The sequence below is a fragment of the Protopterus annectens genome, chromosome 9.part0 (assembly GCF_019279795.1).
Source record: "Protopterus annectens isolate FY-2018-M chromosome 9.part0, PAN1.0, whole genome shotgun sequence".
Classification (NCBI taxonomy): Eukaryota; Metazoa; Chordata; order Ceratodontiformes; family Protopteridae; genus Protopterus; species Protopterus annectens.
Window position 1 is genome coordinate 739126652 of NC_056743.1, and position 25885 is coordinate 739152536.

The following is a 25885-nucleotide window of genomic DNA, read 5'->3' on the forward strand; positions in this document are numbered from 1 at the left end:
ACATAACTTCCTTTTGTTAATAGACTGACTGTTAGTTCTGCACTGGCGAATTTAGGATTGGGGTTTGGTAGGGGAATTAAGGTAAGTAGATTGGAATAGATTAATGCAACGCGTCCGCTATTTTTCTTTGGGCAGTCACATCTAAGAGTGTGAAATCCAGAGGGTAGGATTTCAGAGTCAGAGATGTGGGGTTTGAGCCAAGTTTCAGAGATGGCTGCAATGTCAGGTTGGTTATGACTTAGCCATGCTTGTAACTGATGTGCTTTGTTGTTGAGACTCTGGGCATTGAGTGTGAAAAATTTAAGAGTATTGTAGGGGGATGAAAGGTTAGAGGAAGGGAGAGGGTAATTGTTGTTTGTTGGTTGGTTAGGTCTGGGGTTGGGGTGAATGTCTCCAGCTAAGACGAGGTTATTGAAAGAAGTTATTTTAGTGTGTTTTGGTTTGGATTTAGGGTATTCTGGATGGTCTAGTATTTGTTTAACAGTAAGTGTTTTAGTCATAGAGGAAATAATTTTAGGATTAAAAAGGTGCAGAGAGTTGAGCTGGAACAGAGAGGAGGAGATTGAAAAGAAATGATTATTTGTGTGAGGGAGGAGATGGTTTTGTGTGGGAGTATGGTAAGGTGTAGAGAGTGAAAGCTGTTTCGAGGTATAGGAGCTGGCATGGTATAAAGATGTTAGTAGTAGTAGGAGAGAGTTGGGGTTTGGAGTATTAGGAACAGTAAGGAAAGCAAGGTTAGAAAAAGGTAGTTTAATATGGGAGGATTTGCAGTGGGAGAGAAGAGCGGTGGGGTGAGAGGGGGTAGTGAAAGAGTGATGTATTTAATTAGTGATGTATTTAATTACTGTGGGTGAAAGGAGGAGGGGTAAAGAGGGGAAGGCTTTGACTGGATGGTTGTCTTGAGTGGGTGGGGAGTGGTTGAAATGAAAGTAGGAGTAGTGGGAGTGGGTGGGAATTGAGGGCAGGAGAGGGAAGTGGAGTGAGGCCGCAGGGTTTACAGAGTGAGTACAGCCAAGGAGAAGGAAGAAAGCCAGCAAAAAGTTATCAGTGAAGCTGAGAACTAGCTCAGAAGTAAGGTGGCTCTGGCATAAGGCACTGTGTGTGTGAAATTAGAAGGATGCAGAGGGTTGACAGGGGATAGGACCTGAAAACAGGGCAGTAGCAGTTTAGTAGAATATAGTAAGTATTAATAGGGCTTAAAACAGGGCAGTGGTAAATTAATAGAACAGTTGCAGTATTTTTGTCTTGCGTTAAAAGATAGGTAGTGGTTGAACAATGCCACATGGTGGCCTAACTGAGTAAGTACAATGGTAAGCTACGAGCACTCAAGAGGAAGGGGAAAGAGCCTAGGAAAGTAAGGGGGAGGTAAAATCCATGGAAGACTGCTAGCGAATGCACGCAGGGTTAATATACAACAGTGGTAGGTATAGGATATATTTTTATTTTACAATAGGGTACATACACATTTAAAGTTAGTTCTTGGGGAAGCAGAGTGGTTACAGAAACACTGCAGGATCCCCTTAGGATGAACTTTACAAAAATAGCAAAAAGAATCACAAACAATAAACGATACCAGGTAGTACTTACATGTGAGCACACTACTGGGGATTCCTATGAAGCAAGGCAGAAAAGCTAAGTCAAAAGATAGTGCTTTTCTACATCAGATTTTTTGATACCTCTGTAATTAAGCAGGAGTGGGAGGGAGGTGTGCATGTTCAAGTTGGTGGAGGGGGGTAGACACAAAGTAATACAAGGTTGTGAGTAAGAAAAACTGGACTAGAACAGCTGCTAAAATGAAAACAGGAAAACCAAGCTAAGTCAATTCCAGGTCAGTGTAGTACAGTATCTTCCTAATAACTATAAATCTTATGCTACTAATCTAGTACAGTGTGGTGAAAAGGACCACCACTTCTACACGGAAAAACAATTGAAGTATGGGGTGCAGGTACATAGGTAAACTTTTTCCAAGAGAAAATAGTTTTAAGTAATTGACCTAGGAGTACAATAGGAAGAGAAAATGGGGGGGGGGGGCAGTATTGTGCACACGTGTAGTGAAAGGGGAAAGAGTCTTCAGTTTAGAGGACAGATTAAATACAACTCCAGCATACACTCGTGTAGCTGAAAGCACTTTAGTGTTCCACCGATGTAGGGTCTCACAGTGCAGGGTAACAAGACAGCCTTGGGTTGATTGGTGGTTGGCCAAGACACAGGATGAAACATTTGCTGAGGGGAACTAGTGTAGCTGAAAGTACTTTAGTGTTCCACCGACGCAGGGTCTCACAGCGCAGGGCAACAAGACCGCCTTGGGTTGATTGGAGGTTGCCCAAGACACAGGATGAAACTTTTGCTGAGGGAAACTAGTGTAGCTGAAAACACTGTAGTGTTCCACTGACGTAGGGTCTCACAGTGTAGGGCAACAAGATAGCCTTGGGTTGATTGGAGGTTGGCCAAGACACAGGATGAAACTTTTGCTGAGGGGAATGCGAGCACACTACTGGGGATTCCTATGAAGCAAGGCAGAAAAGCTAAGTCAAAAGATGGTGCCTTTCTACTAAGGTAAACATTATTCAAAAATGTTTACCTTAGTTATTTAATGAAAGAACTAAAGTAATATGCTGCAAAGTTTGATGTTGGCTTCCCCTGGTCACCACAAGCTGCAACAGTGTCACTGCTTAGTCTAGTGACTGTGCATCTGAGCTCTTCCATTTGAAACAGATGGTAGTGGGACAAGAACACCCCTAGCACAGTGGAGATTTGAACCATTCCCTGTATTCTGAAAAATACCCAAGTAGTAACCCTATTACAGCAGCAGAGTGAGGAGCACTGGGAACACTATAGGAATACGCCCTCATAACTTAACAGTGATACTAGCATTTATGGATGGATAAACTTGTTCTGGTCCTTTAAGATGAGAGATATTCTTCCTGTCACTTTCATTGCTGCCATGCAGACTTTAAGGCTGAAAAGCATGGTGATCACTGTATTCATTCCTCAAGTCTTAAAATACACCCAGTCTCTACATTCTAAAGTTTACAATTGCATTCTTTATCATTTTCATTAGGGCAGCATGGATAATATGATAAGTAAATTAAATTTAAAGTAATTAAGCATTTGCAAATGAGCTAATGTAGAAAACAGGTACTCGTGGTTGACAGTCTGTGTTATAGGGATGACCTTATGCTCTCTTCATGTCCATGTACTAGCCACTAGCCACGACTTAGGCCACTGGCTAACTACTGGGTGTCATCGCTATCATGCAGTTAGGACTTCTTCGATCGATTCCTTAATCTGAATTTTAATTAGCTAGGTAGGAAGGTAACTGATTTAGCACAATCAGCTAAATAGGTTGCCTTAAAAAAAAACAGCAAAAACAGTATAGGTTAGCACAGGGGGTTAAGGCTATGAGCTGTTAAGCAGCTGCTTCTTGTAGTCCAAGGTTTGATTTCCTCGGTTTCCATTTGCTTATTGCTTCACTCTGTGCAAGTCACTTAACCAGACAGTGCACTGAGATAGTTGGTTAACTGGGTTTATGTTAAATGTTCGAACATCCAAAATGTCAAAAATTACATGGTTGAGACCAAATGTTCGACATTTGGATGTTTGAACATCAAATAAAAAAAAAAAGAAAAAAACACTTTAAAAGCGTTGGCAGGAGGGCAAGCCCCCCTCCATCCCTAACACCCCCCTACTTATATATATATACCAACTCCGAGACCTCCAGAAAAGGGAAATTCTCCCTATCTGCACCGTACGGCGCCATTGAAAGTCAGTCTTCGAACACTTAAAATTTCGAACGTTTGGTCTTGACCATGTAACGTTCGAATTTTGAGCATTCGAAGATTTTCAGTTACCTGGTTAATTGGGCTAGGCTTCTTAATGGTCCCCTGAAACAGATATCTGCCAACTCCTTTTGAACCTAAGAATTGGTCATAAACAGGAATGCAGTGGAATGAATTAGTACTACAGTCCTGCTTCTCAACATTCAGTAGCAAACAGCATCATATTGTCTGGATTACTTGACCGGAGTACCATTTTGTCAGTAATGATATCCATATTTAGCAGCATGACTCCTGACAATTTGTTTTTAATTTTATTTATTTATTTATTTGAGATATGTTTTCCAGGAAAGTCTGACTAGGATTATTTCCCATTTTCTGCAAAGGCCGAGGGAGAAAAGCTCCATGTTGACTTAATATGGTTACAGTTAAGTAACTTTATTACAAAACCTAATACAGAAGAACAACATATTAACAATCTATGCTTACCATTCCTTGCTGTAGCCTTTCATCTTTCACGTCTTCACTTTGCATGTACTTACCTGAGGGAAAACTATCTTTGTTTCTGTGATATTATGGCTTTTGTTGGTGTTTGTAGTGGGAATATCTTTGCTTTACTTCACCTCTGGTACTGAACTGCATCTGTTGTTGAGTGTTAACTCTGTAGTAAAGTTGTTTAGATTTATGCTTGCCTTTTCACCAATAGCCAGTAGTCTACTGACTGCATCCATGCATTTTTTTAACCTGTAGTTGCCTTCACATTGCTGAGTACTTAAGTAGGTCATATTATTTAAATCTATGATTTAGCACTGTTTCATAATATTCCAATAAGAGTTCTGATTTCTGGTCTTACATTTCTTCCATGGAAGAAAGGAATAACCTTGAAAGGTGACAGGATAATAGACCCCCACCCACCCACCCACTAATACATAATTATTGTAAAGCAGCAAGCACATAAAACTGGCAAGCTATGTGTCCCATAATGATAATGTTATTGACAACTAGATATCTAGTATACATAGTATAAAACCTGCGTGAGTAGAAATTCTTTACTGACAATTTAATATTGCTTTGTGAAGAACAGTGATCATGACTATTCTGCCCGTACATTTGTGTGAGACATGTGCCTCTCTAAAAGTCAACTATGCCTGCAATGTTTTAACTTTTATGTACTTTTATGTATTTGTGCTCAGCTGCTAAGCAGTTTGCATTCATTTAAGCACTTCCTGTTTACTGTGATTCAGAAGAGTGTGAATGCAGTACAGTTGGTTCAATAACCGCCTGTCAACCATGATCTAATGTGTAGCGTGCTTTCCTCTTTTAAGAGTACTTGTCCCTTGTACTAATGCAGTAGTTTTACCGGCCAGTGGGAGAATTCCAAATTCAAGGTATGGTCAGTTAAATACAATGTCTTTGTGCCAAATGTCTTAAAACTGCATTATGTTAAGAATATTACGTCAGTGAGAGTGGTCCTTCCATTTGTACCTTTAGTGGTAAATTAGACAGTCCTTTCAGAGTGCTAGTCCCTTGCAACAGTAAACTAGTTTTACTGGTCAGTGGGGAGAGGAATTCCAGACTTAGAGTGGAGTTAGGCACTATCTGTGTAGTGATGTATACTACAGTATGTTAAAATGGACAAACTAAGTTAGCGAGAACTCTTCTTCCAGTTGTACGTTACATGGTATATTTGGTTGCATCACCAAGACCCATATACAGAAAGTCTTTACTGTATGTTTTTTGAATTATAAGCTTGAGGAGGCCACCTGACATAGATGTAGTCATGACATTTTCTTGATAGAAGGTAGTTATCTTTCAGAACAAAAAGAAGGTAGTTATCTTTCAGAACAACATATTTGTTCAGATTGATTTATGCATTATTTGGGCCTCCTGTTTATCCTAAACTTAGACTGAAGAAATAAGCTTGACTTCAACCACTTTGTGCTGCCTTCCTCGCTGTGATAATAACTTACAAAATATATACCATTCATACATGTAAAACACAGAAGCACTTATTTCACAGATCCCCAGAGTATTCTCTTTTAATCTGCATTGAGAACAGGCTCTTGTTGTTCTCCAAAAATGAAAGCTCAATAGGACTAATTGGTATAGAGAAGCATTTGGTATAGGGATAGAACTGACTTCCTACACCCCTGGACAGAGCAGCAGTTAAGCATTTTCATGGGATTCTGTCATTGCAAACTTAACAATGTCTAGCTGTCATCAAAAACAAAATACCATGCACAGTTAAAATGAAAACCTTTTCATAGGTTCATAGGAAATTACTAGGCTAGCAGCCCTAGAGCCTTTACAAGAATAGCCACGTTAATCCCAAGTATCCCCATTTGTTCTTTTTCAGTAGTTTGCAGAGCAAATTTATGAACAGAGTGGGTCTGTGATCACCACCGGCTACCCCTATCCATGAGGGACATGGGTGTCACTCCAGGGGTGAATTTGCAGTCTCCCATCTAGTTATCTAGGTTGTGTTTGAATAGGGTCAGTGAGGAGCTCTGTTTTACATGAATCACTTGCATTAGCTACTACTGCTATAGAATGTTAGAGCTGTGGTGTAAATATTTGATCTGTTCACCTTGTGTGAGCTGTGCATGGATTTCTCAGGAATGTGTGATACATCTGGAAGGGAGGGGGGTGCTGAAGGGGATTGAGCAGTGTACAAACCAGCAAGAAAATGGTTTTAAGGGAACCAAGCTGCTCAATATTGTCTACCCGTTGTATTAATTAAAATGAAAAAAAAATACACAAAAATAAAACCTTTTGGTGTTTCCATTGCCAGCAGCAGGTGACACTTTCACAGGCTAAGGCGTCATTAGTTGTGATACTTTTAAGATCACTTGACATGTTAATCTGGAAAAGAAACAGCACATGACCATGGACAGAGAATGTGTTTGAAACTGTAGTCCCATCTTTGCATCTTGCATTATTTGTGAAAGGTATTTAAAAAACACATGGTAAGTTATAGTTGGACAACTTTTGCAATGGCAGAACATTGATAGACCACATCAAAGACCTTTGTAAAATAAGTGCACAATCTAAGTAAGTTGTACTTTGTTTACAATTGCCAACATCTCATTTGCAATTCTAATTGGAACAGTCAGTGCTGCTTAGTTTCCTTATCTCATGATAGTTATCTAGTAACCTTGGACCTTAAGGTGGCGGCACCTTGTGTGGCAGTGGTCTCTCCCGCTCCTGTTTTGTACTTTTACTTTCTTTTTGTTTTCTTTTGTTTCTGTTGATCGGCTGGTCCGTTTTTGCTGGGTTGAGTGTGCTGGTGTCTGCAGCCATGGTGTCCATGATGTTCATGGATTGCTCAATGTAAGTTTTGCTCATTTGGAACTGAATGCATGGAAGTTGGACCTTCAGTGGCGAGTTAGGGCTGTTTGCAGAAGCGGAGGCTGAAACCTTGTCTGCCAGTGTGATTTGGTGATTGGACTATTCGTGTTGAATCTGGGCAAACCAGAATGGATTTGGAACACTGATGATGGTGGTGGAGTTTGTGATGGTGATGTTAATGATATGGATAGCAAAGACTGAGCAAGGAAGGATAGTTTGACTGGTTGTGGCAGTTTGGCTCTGTAGTGGACAGAGGTTGTTCGGTTTGTGGTGTCGGTGGGTCCGGATGGGACTTGGATGCTGCTGGTGCTAGAGTGGGAAATGCAGTGGTTGAAGCTTCTGTATGTCTGGTGGTTTTGAAAGGTCCAGACTGGGATTTTGGTTGTTGCTAGTGCTGGATTGAGAGATGCGGCGGTTGAAGCTTCTTTGCCTTTGGTTGGCTCGTTTACTACTGTTGTTTATGTGTTTTTGTTTTTTTTTTGTGTTTCTTTGTTTATGTTTTGAGCTTGGAGGAACAAAATTTCATTCATCTGTACACTTTCTTATGGGTTGAATGACAATAAAGTTATTTCTGATTTAAGGAAAAAAGACTGAGATTTTGTGTTTGTGTGTGTATATCACCTAAAGTGCAGTTCCCAAAGAATGTGTACTGTGGCAGGTCTGTAGGTGGCTTTATTGTCACTTTTTTATTTTTGTTTTACAGAAAACTATACAGTGAACCAGTGGTTTCTGTGTTTGTATAGTAGGACTACTTTGAAATCAGCCATTAAGTCACATTTTGAATTTTGCTTTGTACCAGAAATGTCTGTGATATTATGCAATATTGAAATCTTCAGCCTACCTTTTTTAGCATGTCTTTAATTTTCTTTGTTGAGCTATTTCCCTTTTTTTCTTCTCTTTTTTCCACGTTTCTTCTCACTGTACCTGTAATCTATTTGTTTAATCTTTTGTAGCCTTCACACTTAGAACACAATGGGAAGACATAGACATCAGTGAGAACAAATCATATAGTACAACATCAAAGTCGGGATTACTCTTGATGCATTGCAGAGTTAACCTTTACTAAGAAGTAATTCCATTTCAAAACTGGAGTTTTAATGAATTTCGCAAATATGTCTTATTTACATGGGAAATATGGGAAATGTTTCTACAATCTATACCAGTAGTTCACCAACTGACTTAGACGTTGCTTTTAATCAATGATAAGTTGCAATCTTGTGTCTTAAACTCAAAGTGCAACAATTCTGGACAATGCCAGAAATAATGAGCGAGGGGACTCAAAATCAGGGACAGATTTTTAAATATTGCTCTTATAAACTTAAAAAGTTGGTACAGTAAACAAGTGTTGCATTAGCATACATTTTCTTGTCATTGTTGTTTGTCTTTCGGCTTTTCCCGGTTAGGGGTCGCCACAGCGGAACTCCAGTCCGCTAATGATTGGCAGTAGATTTTCCTGAATGCCGAGGTGCCAGCTCAACATCCAACCTTCAACGAAGGCATGCCCATTTACGCATGTCTTTCGAACACCCATCCAACCGCGAGGAGGACATGCAGACTCCACACAGAAGGTACTCCAGCCAAGAATTGAACGGTAGAACCTCTTGCTGTGAGGCAACAACGCTACCGCTGCACCACGCGGATTTAGTAAGGTATGAAATCTGAAATTCAAGTATCAGTCATTACTTTGGGACAGTAATCCTCAATGATTTGCTAGATATCCACAAATTTTATGAGGGATAGACTAAAAATATGAGTCAAAAATCTGGACATTCTGCAAAATTCTGGACATTTAAAATGTTTGGTTGCATTACATTTTAGTTCTAAAATACTACAGATTTGTCTGTTAACACAATGCTAATGCAGGTATATTAAGCATGGAACTTCTTTTTCTACAGTAGCTGTTATGTCAGTATATGTATACCTTTCTGCTGCATTACATTACAATCATGTGTCAGGGAACACTCACGGGGCACTTTCTCAGGATTGGCAAGACTTTCACTGCAAGTTCCTTATTCATGGTACTTTGTAAAGGAAATTGTGTTCTGCTACTGTCAGTCAGATCTCCATATCTTTGAAATATATTCAAAATCAGCATCAACTGAATTCTTTGATTGCTCCCAAAGTTAAATTAGAAGATATATAACAAATGCTGTACATTTCTGTGCATTATTCTCCTTTATGTTAAAAAATGTCTTGTCATAGCTAATGGTTTCTTCATTTCTAATTTTGTAGTAGTTTCATATTTTCTTTAAAAATCACTTTTTTCACTGTGGTCTTACCTTTGCTCCTGGAAGAACTTTTGTAGAGAGTATTAAAGTAAAAAAAAAAGAAAGAAAAAGAAAAATGATGCATAAAATGCAGTATACAAATTCATTTTTCACTCTAAAAATATAATACATTTGTATAAATGCTTTTCCTTGGTCTAGCTGTTGCTAGTGAGCTTTGAAATCATCTTTTAAGAAATTGCTGCTGTAGTCTTTCTTTAATTGTGCATCTCACTGATACTTTTATTTAAAAAGTGCTTTTCCTGTCACTGTTGCTACTGTTAGACTGTTTGCCTTGTAATTGCTCTCTGTAAGGTATTTCTAGGTAGTTGTTTAAGGTGCTCGTAGTAGCACTGCACTTGTGGGCTTCTTTTCAGTGTGTTTTTGCAATAGGAAGACTGGGATTATTCATCTTGTCGTAGGAAGTGCATGGCTAGTCTGTCTGAGTTGGGAAACGCACAAAAAGTAGTAGCTTTTTTGGCCAGAGGGCTCAGTAGTCAGTTTTCTGTTTTTTTCAGTGGTGGTATAAATTTGGTGCATTTGCACGTGGCTGCACACTGTGCAACTGCAGTCAACAGTGCCATGTACAGAAGCAAACACCTACAGTGAATATAAAAAGTGTACACACACCTGTTAAAATGCCAGGTCTTTTGTGATATAAAAAAATGAGACCGCAATAAATCATTTCAAAACTTTTCCCACCTTTAATGTGACCTATAACCTGTACAATTCACTTGAAAAACAAAGAAATCTGTTAGGGGAAAATATAAAAAAATAAAAAACATACAATACGCTGGTTGCATAAGTGTGCACACTCAAACTAATACTGTACTTTGTAGTGTGTGCACACCCTTAAACTAATACTTTATTGAAGCACCTTTTGATTTAATTACAACATTCAGTCTTCTTGGGTAGGAGTCTGTCAGCATGGCACATCTTGACTTGGCAATATTTGCCCACTCTTCCTTGCAAAAGCACTCCAAATCTGTCAGATTGCAAGGGCATCTCTTGGGCGCATAGGATACAACACATATATATAGACCAATATACATTTAGGCACTTAAATTTAATCTTCCTAAACAACAAAGACCTCTTAACTTTGTCCATTGGCAAAGTATCCTCAGCAAACCTAAAAGCACTCAACAAAAACAATCACAAATATAAAACCTATAATTCAAGCAAATACTTTTTCCAGGACTGTTTTCATAGGGTATTCCATTTTAAGACTTACTAATGACCCTCTAATCATGCTGAACAAGGAAAAGATAACAGTTAGTTGCCTATCTGGAGGCAGAATCCACCAAATTGTGTGTGCACTCAAGTTGTTACACCACAGATACCAGTATGATTCCATCATAGTCCATGTAGGTGCAAATGACCTGAAAAGTACCTTCCTGGACTACATGAAGAGAGACATTATGGCACGTTTGGAGTGTGTTTCTTAGGCTGGTATGAGCCTAGCATTGGGCATCTTACTACCTTCACTGAGGAAGCTGCCACAATAAGAACAAAAGATGAATGTTTTTGACAATTGCCTGACTTTTTGGTGTTATTCTAGGGGGATACAATATTTGTCAGCATGGGAGGATATGGTTAGCAGACCACTTTTCTTTGCCAGGGATGGTCTGCACCTGTCCCCTCTAGGTTATCTACATAAATCATGGCATTGCATATCATAACATAGTCAGTCTTTTAAACACTCTGTCTTCCTGACTATGCTTTTAGATATTCTAGTAGCCTTTTTAAAATATACTAAAATCTAAGGTTTAATGTCTGGCTCATATGTAGTTACAAGTAGGACTGCATGTTACATGTGGGTTTTGTTGATCTCAGCCTAAGGATTTTAAAAATAAATGGTGTTTCGTTATAGTGTATTTTTTTATTGGAAGCTGTAACCATAGGGCTGTTTATATTATTGATTACATAAGGCTTAGAAAAATAATTAAAATAACTGTAAACATATTCCTTTTCTCTGGCTTGCTTCAGTAGCACTTTCTGTCATATTCTAAAATCAAATTCCTTTGCATATCTGTTATAATCTGCATAAATGTCTACCTTACTCTTCTGTTGACTATCTGTGGTTCTGAATGTCTCATTGGAAACTGCCTTCTTCACCACATATGGAATCTTGTTCTTGTACATGTATGTAGCCACCAGACTGGCTGGAGTCACACGTTATAGGGTGTACCACACTTGTATATCTTCTTAGTATTTTGAAGAATTGCTGCTTCCATGGCATGCCTTTCCCATTGACAGTTTTCACAACTTTTCTAGTAGTAACCATAAGCCTTTCCTCTGTCCCATTTACCTCAGGTCAAAGTGGTGCCACTTTTCTGTATTTCATTCTCAAAAGTATTACAAAACCATTGCAAACCAAAACCAAACTAGAAACAATTGCATTGTGGACAGGGTTTGCTCCAATGGTTTTTGGTATTCTGAAAGTTGGGAACAAGTTGTCAAGTAGTGGGGCAACTGTCTTAGAAGCTGTTGAACTCATAGGTTTCACAGACCATAGCAATTTGTGACAAGCAGTCAAAATGCAGAACACCCTATTTTTGCACTGTGCAAAACACGTGCCATGGCCATAGCATGGTGCTTCAACTAAAATATTTGTTGTGTAGGCCTTTTATCATAGGATATTACTAGACTAACAGTCCCAGGGCCCTTACAAGCCTAGCCAAATTCAACCCGTGTTCCCAAGGGTGACTGATTCAAGCAGACACTAAAATCAGCTCTTGTTTCCCCTGTCCAAGAGGGACAAGTGTGTGTGTATGTTTACTTTTTATTTATTTATGTTTTGTTTTCTAGGTTAATCCCTAGTAGGCCAGTGGTCTGTTTTCATGGGAGACCAGAGGTAGTATTCATACAGACTAGAAGAAATTTGGCCAGTGCACTGAGTAACTTTCACTGCTCTTTTTTTGAAAAGTGCTGAGTTATCTTTGACCTCCACCTGAGCAAGCACCAACTGAGGCAGATGGGCCTCTGTTTAACATCTCATCAGAAGCATGACACACTCAGGAGTACAGCACTGTCTTTATCCTACACTGCAGTGTCAGTATTGGAAAATATTCCAACTACCTGGTCTCAGAAACGGAACCTACATCCTTCTGCACCAAATGCAAATGTGCAACCTGTTGTGCTACTGAGACTGCCAGTATTTAGTAATGTACATATATAAACACACACACACACACACACACACACACACACACACACACACACACACACACACACGCACACACACATGTAGAAGCAGAAAGACAATGCCATACACATACAGAGAAACTCCAATATATTCAAGCACACACATGCATGTAAACACACACAGCTGATGTTATTGTTGGTATTATTTGTATATGTATTCACTGAATCAAAAATTTTGACTATGGACTAATCAGATATTTTGAAGTGGCAGTAATTGCTGAGCACAGAGAGTCACACGCAAGGATGCAGAGGCATCCCTCCCCCAATACATAGAGAAATGTGTCCAGCAATTATAGTCACTTTACTGGCTTTGTACACCTCTAGTGTTTCATTCTGATTCAGTGAATGAAGAAATGCATAAATTGTACTAATGGTAAAGTCAATGGTGTCAGACACATACAGGGCAAAGAACTACTTTAATAATTTGCCAGTTCATACAGCAAACCTCTCTCTTAATACAGACTTGCCTTCAAAGCTGAAGGACTTCTTTTCCAGAGACATTTTTAGCAGCAAATCTGTGTAAGTAAACCTATTTCTTCCTTTCCCCCTTCCCAAACAAAAACATAAGATGTTCTCAACTAGCCTTGATTTTGATGAATATCCCTGTTTATTCTCATATTTTTGTTGTCGCCTCACAGCAAGACGTCCCATTCGATTCTCAGCTAGAGCGTCTTCTATGTGGAGACATGCGTGAATGGGCGTACCTTCGTTGAAGGTTGTGTGTCAGGGCCGGCAACTCGGCATGTAAAAATCAACTGTCAATCATTAGCGGACCGGAGTTCCGCTGTGGCGACCCCTAACCGGGAAAAGCCGAAAGATACAACATTCTCATATTTTTGTTTGATCCTCAGACATTCTTCACATATTAAGGTAAGGCTGCAGACACTAAATAACAAACAATTTGAGTTTCAGACATCATCCCTTTAGAATATGAATGCTAATTCATAACCTGTTATTCCAGAAATAAGAGCAATATTTAAAATCTGTCTCTAATTTAGGAGCTTTGTTTCCAGTTATTTTTTGCTTTTATCCTTGACTCTTGAACTATGAGGCTGACACACACACACACACACACACACACACACACACACACACACACACACACACACACACACACACACACACACACACACTCTCTCTCTCTCTCTCTGATGTAGGACTGCAGACACCAAACAATGACAGGCATATTAAATTTCAGACATCATATCCTTCAGAAAATGCATGTTAACTCATAACCTGTTATCCCAGAGAATTTCTATTAATATTTAAAATCAGTCTCTGATTCAAGAGCATTGTTCTTGGGTATTTTTTCGCTTGGTCCCTAATTCTTGAGCTAAGAGGCTGACAGCCACACTCACACACACTGTCTCCCTCCCTGTCTCTCATACGCACACACATCCTTGTACTGCTGGAAATGCATTTACTTGTTTTAGTCTGGTGTATCCTTTTTTACATCCCCTTTCTAAACTTGATTAGGCAGGACTATATTTTGTAAGGGAAAAGAAAGATGACAGCAAGTTATTTTAGTTTCCCATCTGTGCTTCAGGGTGGCTCAATAGGCTTCCCTGAAGTCATGGACTTCTATCTGCATTCCAATTGGTTACTTCTCCTCCAGAGTCATTCTCTGATTGGCCCCCTTTCTCCATGTACCACTTGGCTATAATTGCAATTTGGAAGTCAAGTCAGAAAAAGGAAAGTGGAACCGCTGCTGTCTGAAGCTGAGCACTGGAACACTGCTTCCATTCTATATTAAAACAGAGCTTTCCACACAATCCAGTGCATTTGAGCTAATATATTTTTCCACTGAAAATCTTGAATATTCAGTCAGGAGCAGAGCATACTCATTACCAATAACTGCAAGGTGATATGGCATCTCTGAGGTCTGAATGACAGCATTCCTACTTTTGACTGACAGTATACAACCACTTAACATGCTGTCTGTCATAAGAGTTCACTCCTGGGATCCACAGTGTTTTTTCTGACTTTGGCTTTTCATATTTTCTAAATAAGCATTCTCTGTGGACCTCTGTGTAAAGTTTCTGAGATTATTAACCTTCTGCATTTTCCTGTCAGTGGTACTCTAATTTCATCCTTACAGTTTTTTTTTTATCTCTGTAATTTCCTAATGGGGATCATTTACTTCTTTCTTGTGCCAATTATTCCTTTCATGAAGCAATTTCACTTTTTGCAAGACACAACTTTTCTCTGATTAATTTTCTAAATCTTGTAACTTAATTGCTTTGAACAGGGTACTTTCTAGTGTGGTGTGGGCATGTTAAAGTAATTGGGATGACAGTTATCAAAATGGGCACCAAGCACAGAATAATTTGGAGGGGGTGTGGTGGTGGTGGAGGGTATTTTTTCTCAGTTTTGCTTTGTAAACTAAATTGCCTAGAAATGGTCCTTGTTTTATGATTACATATTTGGATGCCAAAAGTTGTAGTGTTTTGCTACCTTTGCATAATTTTCTTCCTTTCTCTACTTTTTGAGGATGACACAACATATAGCATGCTATGTTTTTCCTTTTGTATTCAACAAAAAGTTAATGGGTGACAGTTTTTGTGATTATTCTTTTAGTAGGCATTTTTGTATTGGGATATTGAAAGTTTTCTCTTGTGATATGTTTTTAGTTGGAAAGTTTTTACAAGCCCACACTATAGCTAGAGTACATGGATGTTCTTCATCTCACATTGCTGCAGTCCTTACACTTGGGGTAGTCCACTGTCCTCGGTCGGCCCGAATATCAAAGTATAAGGCTGACGTCGGTCAAGGCGCATTAGACTGACATCAGGACGTCAGGGTACAAATGCGCATGACCGACGTCATATCCTCAGTCTTTTTTGCCGCATGGTCCGATGCAGAAGCAGCGTTGCAAGTGCCGTTCGGCGTTCTGAAATTTTTCGAATTCGGAGTTTCAGACCGAGTCAAAGTTGGCTAAGTACCCCGTTGGGGAATATTTTAGTTTTTTCATGCCTCAGTGGTTTACCGGATGTCAGAAAAAGTGAATAACTGTATTTCTTGTGGGAAACAGATACCGCATAGAGATTATCATACTTTGTGTATTCCTTGTTTGGGGCCTGAGCACGACGTTGTTGGGTGTCGCTTTTGTGCTAGGTTCAGTATGCGCACTATAAAGCGAAGGTTAGATTGTGCCAGGTTAGTCTTCGGGAAGCGGTGCAATTATAATATGCCGTCGGATGCTCCGGCGTCCGCTTCTTTGAAGAAGCGCAAAGACAAAGCTGCTAAGCCCAGACAGGAGGAGTCGTCCGTACCGGATGCCGGTTCTTTGGAGGTGTCGGTGGAACCGGGGGTTCCGCCGGAGGTTTCTCTGGAGTCCCAAGGGGAGACTTTGTTATTGCAGGATGTGGCCTCTCAGGAGGCAGGTCAGGCTGAAGGGGCTTCTCAGGTTACTGTACTCCCCTCCCTTCCTAGGGTGGTTAGGCCCTCTCCTTCTGTTTCCAAGGCTTCTCCCAGAGGCAGGCCAGGTTTAGCTTCTGTGGGTGTCACTCCTAGTTCATCAGGGTCTGTGCCCAAGAAGCACATGCTCAAAATGGCAGAAGATTTAATTACTTTAATTAGAGGTTCTTTGCCCCCTCCTGATAAGAGGCCTAGGGTGGAACCAGAGTTGGGAAGTTTTGAGCAGGCTTCGGATGTTTCTGAGTCTTGGCTGAAGACTTGCAGGAGTATTCTCCTTATTCTGATTCTGATGTGGATGATTCTACTCCTTCAGCTTCTCCTCCAGAGGATTTTTCTTTTCAGAGACTCTTCATTCCATGAGGGAGCATTTTAAGTGGGAAGGTCAGGACTTCTCTGATTCCAGGAAAAGGCTTAGGGAATTTTTGTTTTACCCCAGCATAGGCCTTTGGCTATACCTCCTGTTCTGGATGTTGTGGAAGATGTGTTTGCAGAGGCTTCTCTTAATCCTGATTCTGTGCCTCCTGCTCCTGTTAAACCGGATAGGTATTACAGGGTGCCTGAAGCTCATAAATATCTTTTTAAGAGTCCTAGGGCGGACCCAGAAACTGTTAGTCAGGGGCCTAAGGGTGTCAAGGCTTCTGTTGTAAAAATCCGGTTCCTCCAGATAAAGAGGCCAGGGCTTTGGATAGATGGGGAAAGAAAGTCTATACTTCTTCCACCTTAGCTATGAGGGCTTTGAATTGCCAGTTTCACATGTTGAAATACCAAAACTATCTACTTTCTCAATTGAAGTCTAAGGTAGATTCTCTGGCGGAAGGTATTGAGTGTAAGGAATTGCAGGATTTGGTGCATGTTTCTGAACAGGTGGGTAAGCATTCTTTGCAATGTGGTTTTGATGCTGTACAGGCCTCTTCTAGGGTGGCTGCCACTGGGTCAGTTCTCCGCAGGCACGCCTGGCTGAGGGATCAGAATTTATCTGACCATGTTAAGACAAGGATTTTAGATGCTCCTTTACAGTCTGATGTGTTTTTTGGGTCTCCTGTGGAGGCAGTCTTAAAGAAAATGGAAGACAAGGCTAAGTCTATGCAGACTGTTAAAGATTTTTTGCAGGTTCAGCCTCCAAGTTTAGTAGGAATTGGCTACCAAGGGGTGGACGTATCCTTCTTATGATTCCCAGTCTAGGGGTAGATCTAGACGTGGTAGGGGCAGAGCTCAGGGCTTTCAGGCCTAGAACAGGAGTTCACCTGCACAGTCTTCGGGTGAGGGCAGGGGTCAGTCCTTTCGTAAACAGGCCCAATGACCTACCTTTTCAGCTGCCAGAGCCTTCTCGTCTGGCAGCACCTTTGGGAGGAAGGTTGGCACTTTTCAAGGAAAATTGGAGTTTAATTACCCAAGACAGATGGGTATTGGATATCATACACAAAGGTTACAGGTTTTATTTCCATACCTTGCCTCCTTTCAAAGGCATGCCAGACGTTCCTCCTCAACAAAGAATAGAGGCTCACAAACAAATTTCTCTGCTACTTCAAATAGGGGCCATACAGCCGGTCCCTCTGCCAGAAGTGGGCCTAGGATTTTACTCTCGCCTGTTTCTAGTACCAAAGAAGGGGAACACGTGGAGACCAATTTTGGATTTATCTATCCTCAACACTTATCTGGACATTCCCAAGTTCAAAATGTTGACGTTACAACAGCTTTTACCTCTGCTGGGCAAAGATCACTGGATGGTAACTCTGGATCTCAAGGAGGCTTACCTTCATGTTCCTATTAGACTAAGTTGCAGGAAGTATCTGCGTTTTCGGGCTGGAACTTCTCATTATCAGTTCTCTGCATTGCCCTTTGGCTTATCTACTGCCCAGAGTGTTTACAAAAGTTCTGGCTCCAGTGATAGCTTTCTTCAGGCTAAAAGGAATACAGATTTATCCTTATTTGGACGATTGCCTGATTCTTGCTCAAGAAAGGGACGAACTTCTTCATCATCTGCAATATGTGATATCAGTGCTAAGATGCCTGGGGTATTCTGTGAACGAAATAAAGTCCAGTCTAGTACCCTCTCAGGACATGTGCTTTCTGGGTGTAAGACTGAATACAGCATCCCAGATGGCCTTTTTGACCCCGGACAAACAAAAGAATCTTTCCCTTTACTTCCATCAATTGTCTCATCAGTCCAGGCTGACTGCAAGGACAGTCCTTCAAGCCTTGGGGTTCATGGCATCTTGTATTCTGGTGCTTCCCAATGCCAAACTGCATATGAGGAAGCTACAATGGTATCTCAAAAATGTAAGGACACAGCACTGCCAAGATATGGACACTGTCATTCAGATAATACCTTGCATTCAAAAGGAATTTTTGTGGTGGGCTCAGGAATGTCACCTAAACAAGGGACTCTCTGTGACCCGACCAGAGGCGAGTCAGATTCTAACGACAGATGCCTCAGACAAAGCTTGGGGAGCTCATCTAAATGGAAAGTGGATACAAGACACGTGGCCTGCCAGACTACAACATCTACATATCAACTTGAAGGAGATGTTAGCAGTTCAATTTGCATTAATAGCTTTCAAGGATTTACTTCTTCCAGGGCAGGTGTTGATTCTTACAGACAACACAACTGTCATGTGGTACATCAACAAGCAAGGGGGAACACATTCTTATCCTCTCTGCAGGCAAGCAATGATTTTGTGGGAGACTGCTCTCAGTTTACAGCTACATCTTCAGGCAAGGTTTCTGCCGAGCACAGAACTCCTTAGCAGATCGTTGAGCAGACGAATTATGGATCCCCACGAGTGGAAATTGGATCCTCATGTATTTCAGAAATTGACAGTGTCATGGGGAACTCCAGACATAGATCTGTTTGCTTCTCCACTAAATTACCAGCTGCCAAAGTTTTGCACAAAAAGGTTTCATCCCACAGCCTGGAAAGTGGATGCTCTTTCTTTCAAGTGGAACAATCTTCATGTGTATGCCTTTCCACCTCTGCCTCTCCTCCCAAAGGTACTTCTAAAGGTCAGACAGGACAAGCCAAGGATGATCTTAATAGCTCCAGATTGGCCTCGACAGCACTGGTACCCATTACTGAGAAGTCTGGTGCGAGAACCTCCATGGCCTTTGCCTTCGATTCCACACCTACTGTCTCAGGAGAACAGTCATTTACTCAATGTCAAACTTCACTCTCTTCACCTAACAGCCTGGCATATTCTGTTTTGAACTCTGGAGGGTCTCAACTTCCACAGCAAGTTTTGAATGTTATTTTGGAAGCCAGAAGGCCTAGTACAAGGAAAGTGTACGCAGATAAATGGAAGAGATTTTTATTTTGGAGTGCAGCAAAGGAATTTGATGTTTCTGAGCCTAATTTAAGTGTGGCTCTTCAATATCTTACTGAGTTACTGGACAAAGGTTTGTCCTTCTCTTCTATTAAGGTTCATGCTGCAGCAATTTCTGCTCACTATGACTGTGACCCACCATTGTTTTCTCATCCTTTGTTCAAGCAATTTCTTAGAGGGGCAAAGAATATAAGACCCCCACATAGAGCTCCTACTCCTGCTTGGGACCTCAATTTTGTGTTGGAGAAACTCACTCTACAACCTTTTGAGCCTGCAGCTACTGCTGAGTTGAAATATTTATCATGGAAGACTGCTTTTTTGTTGGCCATTACCTCTGCAAGAAGGGTTTCTGAATTACAGGCCCTTATGGCAGTTGAGCCTTTCTTAATTTTCCATAAGGATAGGGTATCTTTGTGTACTAATCCTTCCTTTATGCTTAAAGTGGTTTCTAGTGTGGCTTTAAACCAAACTATTCATTTGCCTACTTTTTATGCAAATCCCCAAAATAAAGGGGAAAAGATTTTGCACACTTTAGATGTACACAGGCAGTTGCGTTATTATTTGAGTAGGACTAAAGGGTTCAGGCAGTCTCAGCAGTTATTTGTTTCTTTTGCTTTGAGTTCTCAGGGCAAGCCTGTGTCAAAACAAACTATTTCTAAGTGGATTGGGTTTTGCATTGCTTTCTGTTATTCCCATCATGGTAAGGAGATTCCAGCTGGGATTAGGCCTCATTCCACTAGGGCTACTGCCACTTCAACAGCTTTTTAAGGGGTGGCAACTAAGGATATTTTGGAGGCAGCTACTTGGAGTTCAGTGCATACTTTCTCTAAGCATTATCACCTTCCACTTTACTCTAAATCTAGGGCTGGTTTTGCCACTGCTATTTTACAGGGCATTTTGGCAGCTCCTGCTGCTTTATAGTTTTGCCATCCTCCCTTACCTCTGCTTTGGGATTCTACCCAAGTGTAAGGACTGCAGCAATGTGAGATGAAGAACATAGTACAGTTTTGTACCTACCATAAATGTAGATGTTCGAAGATCCACATTGCTGCAGTCCAATCCTCCCTCCTTCCCCTCTGTTTTTAGAGGTGGTTGTGTGGGGTGGGTTGTAAATATTGTATTTATTGTATATATTGTACATATTGTTAGTGCAGGGTGGTTGCTTGGTGGTTTGCTGTCTTTTGGTTTTGACCTTTCTTTTAGGGTCTTCTGACATCTGGGGCAAGAAAAGACTGAGGATATGACGTCGGTCATGCGCATTTGTACCCTGACGTCCTGATGTCAGTCTAATGCGCCTTGACCGACGTCAGCCTTATACTTTGATATTCGGGCCGACCGAGGACAGCGGACTACCCCAAGTGTAAGGACTGCAGCAATGTGGATCTTCGAACATCTACATTTATGGTAGGTACAAAACTGTACTTTTTCCATCTCTGCATACAGCATTTTCACATCAGTAAAGATATGGTTACATAATCATTTTGTCTTTCTGTGTGCAGGCAGAATGTATAACCAGACATGCATAGAAACTGTGTGTGTGTACTGCGTGATTTGCCTTATTTAATAGCATGCAAGCAGACTTACTCTAAGGCCTGTGTCAGACTCGGTCATAGTTGAGCTCTGAATAGGTGCCTGTCATAGTTTGCATATATTGGAAAAAGTTAATAGAGATTACTTTATAACAAAACCAGTGAGTGTTGTCCAAGATGCACAAGAAAGGTCCTAATTACCCCACCCGACTGATACTACTTTTCTAATATCTAAGAAACCAATAAGCAAAATTGTTTTGACTTTTCAAGCTTGGTGAAGCTCAGGTTTGTATACAGTGCTTCCCAAATTTTAATTACGCACCCATCTATCTTTTTAACAATAGCCTTTGGTAGGTTTGTGGATGCCACTTAGTTTCCTTCTTGCTCAGTGTTTGGAATCAAAATATTCCAACCTAGCATTAATTGCATTTCAAAAATCTGCTGTAATATGTGACAAAAACTGCAATTTGTAAACCAAGTCATAACTAACGTGTTGTTAATTGTAACTAGTGTCAGAGGTATTCTCTTGTTTGAGCAGAGTATTTGGCCTACAGCACTTTGTTTAGTTTTTCACTTTAAATTGCTAACTAGCTGCACCATTTAAGCTCCTTTCAGCTCTATGATTAAAGAAAGGGTTTGTGCTTGAAACTGCCAAGTGCTATGTGTAGTTAATTTGCCTGGCACTTGGTAAAGATGTTTGATGAAAATTAGTCACATAAATTTCTTATCCCACTTTATTCAGCCTTTATTTGTTAACATTTCTTTTGTAATGGTAAAGCCATATGGAATATTGTTCATCTATGTTTATATATTTTAGATAGCATGCAGTATTTTAGAAAGCATTGCCATTTTAATGCTCAAATTTCATTTCCGTGTACTGTATCAAAATTTGTGTTTTTATAGTAATGAAACTTATTTTAATTTTTTAACTCATGAATCAACAGATGCACTTATTATACAACATTACTGTTAGAGAGAGAGCGAGTATAAGGAAGAGAGTCAGCCTTAATTTCATTTGTATCACTTGATTTATCACTGTGAAGTGCAACTTTTCTTGCTCTTTAGTTTACAGGATGGGCTTGGAAGCAGCAGCAGCAACAGCAGCCAGGACTCTCTGCATAAAGCTACAAAGAAAAAAGGCATCAAATCATCAATTGGGCGTCTCTTTGGCAAGAAAGAAAAAGGTCGCTTGGGCCAGGTCGGACGGGAGTCTTCTTCATTAGGTAAGTAGAAACATGGTGTGAAGAAAATGAAAACATTGTCATCTGTGTTAGCATGTCTGGCAAGAGATTTGTGTATATTCTCAGATTAACTTGTATTGTAGTCCAGCATGTCTAATTGTGAAAATGTAAATAAGTTTGTAAAATGTTGAGTATTTCCCTGTTTATACAAGATGTTTAAAGAATCTGTCAGTATTTTGATACATTTCTAAATGCACATGTTTGTGAGGAAGATTGTAAAGTACAAATTGTCTGTGGAGAATCAGCTGATCAGTAGGTGATGTCATTAGAATGTTCCTGGCTGCTAAGTGACTATTTGAACAGATGATTGACAGGAAAAAAAACTTTTTCAAATAACTGTTTATTTTAAAATAACAGTTGAGACTGTTAACTGGATTGTAAAAGAGATTGCTGAAGTCAGTTGAAGGGCAGTTAGTTAAGAGTTGCAGTCAGTTCCAGTGCTGTGCAGTAGATACCCAAGAAAAAGGGCTCAACAAAAATTCTGCCATGCTGTTATGTTTTACATTCGATCAGGGGCAGTATTCTGTAGTTAGATTAGGCTAGTTTAGTTATTTAAAGTTTTTCTAAGATGATGGACTTGTATCCTTCAGTTTAATTTTGTATTTCTGGCGATTGAATTCTGGTGTTTATTGAAAATTATTGATTTACATTCTTGTAATCATTGTATTTGTTATTAAAAGTTCTTCATTACTTTACATTGTGGCTGGAAAACCAATGTGTTCTTTAGAGAGTGGATAGTGTTTATATAGCTGTTTGATGCTCCCCAGATTGCCTGGCTGCTTTTGGTCATAGCTGTCATTTATTTTGATATTTAATTTTTAATAATTGATCAGCTCTTTGAAGGGCATGTAGACCTGTCTGACTCTGGTGTCAGCATTTACCATTTGTATTGGGGAGGGGACATAGCTGGAAATCTGTCATGCTTCCCATAAATGTTAGAGTGTGTGAGATTTAAATTTATTTTGAGAGTGAGTGAGTCAGAGGTCTTAAACTGGAACATTACTCTGAAGTATATAATAAAGGATTACATTTGGGGTGGACAGAAGTATATAGTCCAGTCCCAGGTAATAGAGCATGTTCCTGTTGTGCTATTAAGGGAAATTGTGGAATTTTACTCTTGTGTTCTCTGTGCTGTGGCGTTTTCTGTGACAATACCACACTGGTGTTAGTGGTGAGGATTGATGCTCCTTAATTACTGACTATTTTTAAGTGCGGAACGTCACATTATTGGTGGCAGTTTGGGAGGATATTAAGCGGACATCACATTATTGGTGGCAGGCCGGTGGAATATTTACTGGACGTTACACATGGTAACATTAGAAATTAATAATAGTCTGGTATGCTGTGTGCTCATTGAATCTCTTAATAGGAAAGTGCCATGTTGAGATTTTACAAACATATTTTATTATTTATAGATAACATTGTTATGTAAATAAAAAAAAAGTTTAATAAAGAAGGAGAACTACAGATAATGTTGATTAGTATACAAAAAGCAGTTTATTACTAATCCTAGATGTGTATACATTGAGCGTACATAACAAAGGTGTGTGTATGTGTGTGTCTGTGTGTATATATATATTTATGTGTGTACATGTATATGTGTTTGTGAATCATTAAGTATTTTCCCCAGATATCCCAGGTGAAAGTTATACTCTTCCAATCATCCAGACTAGTTTTAAAGGTTACCAGGAAATACTGTACTGTAAGGGCAGCTTGTTGTAGGATTAGGTACCTGTTGTGCCATCTGGTGGTGTTGCTGTGGCAGTGTAGGTCTAGTTCTCTAGAGTGAGTGGTTGTTTTATCACAGGTTTTGCTGAGGTGAAGGAGTTCAGAAAGTAACTGGCTGTTCATACATAAAAGGCAAAAACATACTTAATGGGAGACATTTTTAGTCTCCCACTAGTAGATGGTGATATGGTCAAGCATTTTGATGATCTCCTTGGCCATACATTTAGTAAGTTTGCCTATTTAAACAGAAATAGCTTACTTTACTGATGTCCATTCCATCAAGGAAACATTCATCAAATTCAGTTGACAGATCTCCCAAGTCAAAACTCCCACATATTAGCCACTTTTGCAAACAGATTCATTTTTTTTTTGCTGGAGGTTAGGGGTTGGCATAATGATTAAGATGTTTGCCTTATAGACACAAGGTACATGATTTGATTCTAACCTTTGGGAAGCATGGCTAGGCTTAAAAAGGCCCCATATGGTCATTAGCCTAGTAATTACCTGTAAACCTGTCTTAGGGGTTGGCATAATGGTTAAGGTATTTATGTCACAGGGTTTGAGTCTCACCTTTGAAGGGAAGTTGGCTAGGCTTAAAATTGTCTGCAAGGGCAGCTAGTCTGTGAACCTTTCAAAGCTCAACACTTAAGAACCTGTACAACACTAAGTAGAGAGATGGAGCTCTTAGACATTGAGAGTCGCTATGGGTATTGATCTCTGAGATCTTTGTGGTGATAAAGCATTGCGTTCTCTCAAGTTAGTTTAGATGATTAGCAAGATACATGCCAAAAAACACCTTATATTCAGTGTTAGGCCTAATAAGAGAGGAATGAAAGTGGGACAATGACTTCTTTGGACCTTGAGGAAATGCCACAAAAGATGAGTTGTGAAGTGTGTAAGGATTTTCAAACTATAAAAGATGTAATGCTCAAAGGAGAGTATGCTGTCAACATAGTTACCCAACTTCCTGATGATTGTGTCAGACATAAATGGAATGTTATCTACATGATATGTAATCATGAGGCAAGACTTGCCAAAATAAACTATGCTGCATTTCTTAGCAATGAGGGCAAGTCTGTGAGTAACACACCAGGCAGGCATTGGAATAGGATTTGATAACCACTCTTTGTTTGCAATCGTTGGCAAACTTGGATAGCCTTGGTCCCCTTGAAATCATATTTTATATTAAGAGTATAATACACAAAAGAGTAAAGGGTTCAGGATGGATCCTTGTGGAACACCACTCTTGACATTGTTCTGTCTGGAGCAAATATCCCCAGTGTTAATGGTATAGGTTATGTCAGCTAATTACCTAGCCATTGAAATACATACAGATTAATACGTGTTTTTAACACCCTTATTGAATTATCACTTGTGACACAGGCAAACCTACATTTATATAAAAGTAGTCAAACCATATTAACAAATTCACATTTACAAACATTATATGTCATGTATATTATTATATAAACTATGTTCTTGGAAAAATTATATAAATTATTAAATTCCTGCCTTCTGTTAATCTGCATTCTCCCTCCAAAACATTTTCTGCATGTGTTGTTTACTCAGTTTACATTTTCTTGTATGTAATTTACTTCTACCCTTTTCTAATGATCCCACCTACTGTTCTTTTATTTCTGTTACAATATTCACCACTTCATGTATAGCTAGTTTGGATATTGATTTCCATTTTCTAATAATTGCTTTTTTGGCAGCCACCAGAATTAAACTTAACAAGACCTTACTATGTCTAGGCAATTCAGATGCTGTATTTCCTTAGTTAAACTCATTCGCTTGCCCAGTATTCACTAAAAAATACTCTGTATGAAATTTTTAAAGTCTTCAAACTCATTACACTCCCAAAACATATGTCCCCAGTTATCTCTTTCTTCCCTGTCACACCTCAAACAATTGCCTTGAACCTGAGGAAAATTCTTTGGAGTCTGCTTGGGGTGTAAAAGTATCAATGCATGCGGATGGACTTCCAAGATGGCTGCACACTGAGTAACAGCTTCATTCTAGCATTCCCAGTGTGAAGGCAGAAATTCAGCAGAGAAA

The 25885-nt window shown here is 39.7% G+C and overlaps 1 protein-coding gene across 1 annotated transcript in view; it reads left to right on the forward strand.

Annotated features, from left to right (window-relative positions):
* PPFIA3 (PTPRF interacting protein alpha 3) overlaps positions 1–25885 on the forward strand; it is a 2479399-nt gene that overhangs the window by 2126778 nt on the left and 326736 nt on the right. The window contains exon 18 of the mRNA XM_044083361.1: positions 21924–22081. Coding sequence (XP_043939296.1) covers positions 21924–22081 — 158 coding nt within the window. The remainder of the gene's footprint in view (positions 1–21923; positions 22082–25885) is intronic.